This window comes from Gavialis gangeticus, unplaced genomic scaffold (genome assembly GCF_001723915.1).
Source record: "Gavialis gangeticus isolate Ggan-Ray unplaced genomic scaffold, GavGan_comp1, whole genome shotgun sequence".
NCBI lineage: Eukaryota > Metazoa > Chordata > Crocodylia > Gavialidae > Gavialis > Gavialis gangeticus.
In genome coordinates this window covers 50,258,348-50,265,528 of record NW_017729025.1, presented here as the reverse complement: position 1 = coordinate 50,265,528, position 7,181 = coordinate 50,258,348, and the positions used below count along the sequence as shown (strand labels likewise).

Sequence of the window (7,181 nt, the reverse complement as noted above, 5' to 3'; positions counted from 1 at the left end):
CACGTTAAGCCAAGCATTTATGTTCTATCTATAATTTCCTTAGATAATTTTCCCAAGTCTGACTACAGAAGAAAGGTTCTGATTTATCTCAGCTTACCCAGAAGATTTTTTTAAGCAGGACAACACCCTGGCTGAAGATGAAAAAGGTCAATTTATATAAAAGCTTCTTTTTTCTTTAAATAAGCTTTGTGTGCAGCTGCCTCAGCCCTAGGATAAAGTACAGATTTCCAATTCAGTTTATGTCACACATCAAAGCCAAACACACATACCACCAAAAAGAGATAGCAAATACTATGGAAAATACTGAGCAGCAGAGTTTTTTGTTTTGCTCTTTTTCTCCAGAAAACATATGATATGGCTTCATGTTAGGTTCTTAAGAGAAAAATAAAATGATGAAGTTTTTAATAACTTTTGTGAGAATACATAAAAATCTTATTTCATACCCTGGGGTTCAGAGACAATTCCAGGTATTTTTCTTCTTAATTATTCCTACTGTGCTTTGTTTTACTAAAGCTTTTGTCCTTCAGTATAGACTGGAATTCTCCATTTCATTTTCTGTTTTGGAATGAAAGAAGGAAGTACCTGTGATAATCTGCAGGGAAATGGGTACAAGGCTCCATGCGCAGGATGACAGCCAGGACAAATCTAATATTACAAACTACAAACTGAGAAAGAAGAATAAAAGGAAGAAACGAAAAATTTATATGATTGTTCCATCATGAAGAAATTCTCAAAGTGAACCATTTTCTTTGTTTTTCCTTCCATGATTCTTCAATGTGGTTTTATCTGAGACACTAAGGTGTCTCAGATAAATAATCTTATTTTTTAAAAAGTTTAACTCCTATATTCCCATTCCACTCAATCCCACCATGAAATTCTAATATAAGGAGGCATTTTTCCCTCTTAATACAATGTATGTAACCACATTCGAAAGAATCACTTCAGTTTTGATCATTTCATTACAAGAAGATTAAGAAAAAAAGACTGAAAAAGAAAAGCAACTGATTGATTTTTAAAGAAATGTTAAAGGACTATAAATATTCAGATTTGCTAAATCAGGGGTGGTCAAAGTCTGGGCTATGGGTCAGATCAGGCCCATGGCATACTCCATTTCCCAGTAGCCCTTGCCCATGTTGCTCCAGCTCATCTCCATGGAGACCCCAGGAGCAGTGGGGCCACAACAGCATGGGGCTGTGACAGCCCTGCGCTTCCAGGGTCTTCATGGAGACCAGCCCAAGTAGCACTTTCAAGATACCTGGCTGGGCAGGGAGCTGCTCCAGGCTGGGGCTGGATTTTGGAGAGGTGACAGCGCAGATCTGGAGCCAGGGCAGAGCCATGATCTGCTGCTCGCACACCCCTACGACGAGCACAGGTTCCACAGGCGGGGCACGCAGGCAGTGCATCACGGCTCTGCCCCAGCTCTGGCTCTTGCTCTCAGCTCTGCAAGATCCCGACCCTGGATGAAGCTCCCTTCCTAGTTGCGCACCTTGGCAGCGCCACTCAGCCTAGACTCCATGGAGACACCTGAAGTATGGGGCTGTTATGGCCCTGCCACTCCTGAGGTCTCCATGGAGATGAGTCAGAGTGGTGTGGCTAGGGGTTGCTGGGAAATGGAGTCTGGCCACTGGCCAGATCAGCCGTTTTGCCCAACCCTGTGCTAAGTGCGAACTATAAGAGGGAACAGCTACAACACAAGAGCACACAGTTTGTTAACACCTAGGAAGGAGGGAATTTATGATGATTTACAGAAACATTAAACAACAGTTAAGATAATTAACTTAAGAAAACATAAAATTGATTATAACAAAAAATTGCAGTGAAGGCTTTTGGAGGGCTGGGGGATGGGGAGAACCATTAAATGGTACATTTAAGACTGAACTTGACACGACCTTGCAAACACAGCAATTCTGAACTCTTTTTGGAACATGGACTAAATGTTACCTAAAAGCCCTTTTCTTAGTGCAAGTCTGAAGGACACTGCAGTGTTCTCATTCTAATAATCATAAAATTTGTTGTTTTGGAGATTGTTGTCTCATAAAAAATGCACTGTGTGCTGCATGTCTAGTATCTACTTTTCCCATACAAGTAGCTGAAATAAAATGGAAGTCTGAAAAATATTCAAACACTATATAAGGGGATATAAGTAAATAATAAGAGGATTATTTTTAACCTAAGATTTCAAAACTATATGATAGATATCACACACAGAGGCACAGGCACTCAGACCAATGAATACTTTCTCAACTAGATCTGGGAGGAAATGGTGAAGTATAAGAGGTAAAATATTCCCATTTTGCATTCAGGATAAAACCAAGATCTTTCAAAATGTTTCACAAAGAAAATAATACAAAGATAGAAAAATCCTCTCCAACTCTAGATCAGCTGATAACCTGTTAGATGGGTCACTCATCTTGATTGTGGCAAACTGAGCTTCCATTCTCTGATCTACACAAGGTTGAACAGGGACTTGAAGATTCGCCTTCCACATCCCAGATGAACCAAGCTATTTTGCTATTCTGGGGTAGGTTTCTCTCAATCTCCATTTACAGCTGATCCACTTTGTACAAGTAACTAAATATTCACAAAAGCTGTGAACTGAACCTCAGTCAAAGCCAGCGGGCTAAATGGATCACTAACTTTTACTTTTTCTCTCAAGCCAAATGGGCATTATCTTCATAAAGGGGAAAATGTACCTTTAAACACACTACAAATCAGTAAAATTGTCGCTCACAAATCAGATGCATTTGAATGACGATTTGTTGAGTTATATCTGATGTTATAATGGTCCTACTTCTAAGCTACCTCAGCTGCTGGTAGGCTACATCCTACTTTTAAGTTGCCTCACTTAAATTTTTATTTTACATGAACTTGTCTATCATTACCATTTCATATTAATATGCCATATTAGAAATACCAGTTTTGCAAATGCTGTCCTGTATTTGCTTCAGAGTTACATATATAGACCAAATACACCATCAGGAATGGCTTCTCCCTATACCAGAAGTACACTGAACATCAGTCACCCACAGCTCTGCATTCAACTCCAGGTAACTTCAGGCAAAAGGTTAACAAATACAAATGCAACAAAGATACACTTTGAATTTAACCTATGCAGCTTAATGCCACTGCTGAAGCTAATGACAATTTTACTCTAACCCTCCCCCCTCCAATTCTTCATTCCATACTTTGCCTGTCTCCCAAAATAAAAATAAAAGCTACATTTTTAGTACATCTTTCTAAAAAGTGAGATCCCCTTAAGTATTGACAAGTAGATGACAAAACCACAAGAATTCAAAGCCAGGCAAAAAGCAATTTAGGCTTCTATATTGAAACATTCATTTAAAAAATAAATATTTCTCCTCAAGAATGGATATGTGCAGATGACTTAGAAATAATTAAGATGCACTTAATTTAGATCCACATTTTATACAGTAAAGCTTCCATAATTCTAAAAAAAGGTCAGGAACAACATTTTATTATCCTCGAAAACAATTTTCTCAACCTTGCTACAATCAATCTCCACTGTTATGTGCAATATTTTAGGCACTCCAACTTGTTGAAGTTAAAATAAAACAGTTGTATAAGTAACAGATCCTCAGAACAGTTGTTACGGCAAAAAACCTCCTAATCATAATGAAATAAAAAGCATAAAAAATCCCCTTGTGCCAAAATAGGCACATCATTCTCCCCTTGTACTCGGCCTTGGTGAGGCCACAGCTGGAGTACTGTGTCCAGTTTTGGGCTCCACAATTCAAAAAGGATGTGGAGAACCTTGAGAGAGTCCAGAGAAGAGTCACGCGCATTATCAGAGGTCAGGAAAACAGACCTTACAATGACAGACTGAGAGCCATGGGGCTCTTTAGCCTGGAAAAGCGCAGGCTCAGGGGTGATCTGACGGTCACCTATAAGTTATCAGGGGTGACCACCAGTATCTGGGGGAACGTTTGTTCACCAGAGCGCCCCAAGGGATGACGAGGTCAAATGGTCATAAACTACTGCAAGATCGTTTCAGGCTGGACATAAGGAAGAATTTCTTTACTGTCCTAGCCCCAGCCTGCCATCGGAGGTTGTTCAAGCAACTACATTAAACACCCTCGAGTAAATTAGATGCTTATCTTGCTGGGATCCTATAACCCCAGCTGACTTCCTGCCCTTCGGGGGGGGGGCTGGACTCGATGATATTCCAAGGTCCCTTCCAGCCCTAATGTCTATGAAATCTATGAAATTTAGCAGCAATTATAGCTTTAACCCTTTCACTGTCACTGCTGAATCAAAAGTAGTTTTTTGACTGAGCACCTTTCACGAACACTAAATAGACCTGGTAGAGAAGCAAGGATTAATTTATTCAAACTTTGTGGACCCTAACTGGTGAGCAAGGTAGAACCCAGGCTATATGCACATGTTACTTTTGTAGTACTAAATACACCCGAATAGGTCTACTAAAACTAAGTGTCCATATGTTCAGGCTGTTTATGGCACTACAAAAACAGCAGATTGACCACAAAAAAAAAAATCGCTGTTTCAAATAGGATCTTCTTTGTAGCAGAACGTTTTGTTGCACCACATGCAATGTGTGGGAAGTAGTTTGAAAACACTACAGTAAAACCATGTTAGCTTGATATCAGATAGTTCAGTGTTGGCTACCCCAAAGCTATTGTCACTCCCCCGCTGAAGGAATAGGTTTTTGTATGCATTACAATATAGACAATTCAAAATATGTCTACTGTGAAATTCAAAGCTTTTTTCTGGTCCCTCAGACTAGGAAAGCCTCATTGATTTGAAACATAGGGAGCCATTTAAGTAGCTCTTATGGTGTGTACAACAAGGAGTTCCTAATGTCGACCAGCAGCAATGATCTCAGGGCCTTTTTATTTATTTATTTATTTATTTTTGCTTAGATCAATCTTAAGTGTTGAACAGTCCCATCCCAACCCACCTCCCCACAATCCCCCTAAAGCCCTGGTGACCTGGCATCCCTGATCCTGAGAAACCACCCCCGACCCCACCAACCCCTGATCCTACCCCTAATTGTGCGTGTAGTTGGGGCTGCTGTCCCCTCCATGTACTCCCTTGCCAAACCACAGTTTTTCTAGGCTGAGCCCTGGCCACTCCACATGCTCCTGGCTCCCTGGGCACTCCCAGTCCAACCCCTGATTGTGCAAAACTGCAGTCTTTCCAAGCTGCAGGCAGTTCTTGATAAGCCTAGGGTCCTTCCTGCCACGGAAATTCATGCAAATTACTACTGGTACATGCATTTTGAACCTGTTTATTGCACAGTCCTTAGTTTTTTGGTCCCCTGTATTTCAAACTAACACAATTGTACTGTAAATATTAATTATTTTAATTATTTGTTTGCAGACTTTAGTACCATTTGAAGTCTGTTTTGTGTGTTTAGCTTTCTCTTCTTACATTGGGCATGATACTCTACTCTATTGTTATGGCTGTTAGTTGGCTCTTGAATTTGGTTTTTGTGTATCAAATCAATGTAAACATGGTAAGATTGGGAAGATTTTTAATTAGAAATAGCCGTTGTTTTCTGTCTTCGCACATGGAAATAACTTATTAGACATGCGGTACTCTTGGGGAAACTCCTTCAGGGAAGATGCTACTTTCCACTAATAATTCTGACTCAGTAGTTCAGCTTATTGTCATCTTTCACCAGTTGGCCACTTTTTGTTTCTGAGGAGAATAGCAGACACTTTGGTTCCCTTCCACCTCAGGGGTAAGGAGGAACAATGCCCCCAGTTGCAACTGTTAGGAGGTGTGTGTGTAATGCCATTAATGATAGCTTCATGCTGAAAGTTTCTAGCATTGAATAGATTTACCTATACATATATAGCTATTTTGTCTGGATCCAGACATGCAGACATGTGGTTTGTGGCACTGCAAACTGCACGAGTTGCACATTAATCAATGTCCGGTGCTGCTGATTTGCAGTCCCGGAGCAAAATTTGCTACCGAGGTTTCCCAAGGTTGCCTGCTTGCTCCCCATGTCAAGGCACACTGTGCCCCAGGCAGCTGCTCTTCGGCTGGCTGGGGCACAGTACGCCTCAGCACAGATACTCCATGTGCCTCAGCATGGGGGCTCCTCATTGAAGCCCCTGCACTGAAGAATGTGGAGACATTGAAGCAGGGCATCTCGAGGCATACTGAGCCCCAGCCAGGCAGGGGGTGCAGTGTGCCTTAGCATGGGGCCTCTGCAGCATACAGAGATGGGACAGCAGGCAGCTCTGGAATGCTTGCTCCTCCATCTCCACGTGCTGCTTCCCGGCTGGTCAGGGCACAGCGTGCCTCAGCACAGGGGATGGTTACCCCCTGCGAGGTACCCTGTGCCCCAGTTGGTCCCCCCCCTGCAGCATGTGGAGCAGTGGGGCAATACATCCCACAACAAAGCACACGGGCAGGAGCATGCACTGAAGCACAAAGCAGCAGCACAAACTTGTGCCACTACTGTTTGTAGGCACGGCCCTACTGATGTGGACCCAGCCTTTAAGTTTTTTCAAAGAACAAGCAGATATTTATAAATATCACAAGAACTACTTTTTTTTTTTAAGTAAAAAAGTGAGACTGCCAACTGCAGCAATGTATGCTTTATTCTACACATCTTTGTAAATGTGGTTTATTGTCATCTTTCACCAGTGCCTTATAGGCACCGCCTGTCTTCTGGTGTGGATGCTTTGCCCCAAAGTTTTGTGTCATCAGCGAACTTGGCCAATCTGCCCCTGACTCCAATGTTCACATCATTAATGAAGATGTTGAACAATATGGGTCCAAGGACAGAGCCTTGGGGGACCCCACTGGTCACAGGACACCATGATGAGTGACTGCCATCAATTACTACCCTCTGGGTCCGACCACAGAGCCAATTTTCCAGCCAGTGGATCGTGGTGGACCCAAGGCCACAATTTGCCAGTTTTGCCAAGAGGTGATCATGGGATAACAGATAGAAGGCTTTTTTGAAGTCAAGATATATGGCAATCTCTTCTCCCTTGTCCAGGTAATAGGTCATCTGGTCATAGAAGGAAATGAGATTGGTCAGGCAAGACCTACCCGCAACAAACCCATGCTGGCTAGCCCTTAGGATGTTGGCGTCAGCCAGTCCATTAAGGGTGGCCTCTTTAATAAACTTTTCTAAGATCTTCCCCAGGATAGAAGTCAGGCTGATGGGCCTATAGTTAGCC

At 42.2% G+C, this 7,181-nt stretch overlaps 1 protein-coding gene across 1 annotated transcript in view; it reads right to left on the bottom strand.

Annotated features, from left to right (window-relative positions):
* Nucleotides 1–339: 339 nt before the first annotated feature.
* CEP128 (centrosomal protein 128) overlaps nucleotides 340–7,181 on the bottom strand; it is a 249,572-nt gene continuing 242,730 nt past the window's right edge. Inside the window, exon 20 of the mRNA XM_019518700.1 lies at nucleotides 340–555. Within this exon, the coding sequence (XP_019374245.1) occupies nucleotides 524–555 (32 nt within the window). The 3' untranslated portion in view covers nucleotides 340–523. The remainder of the gene's footprint in view (nucleotides 556–7,181) is intronic.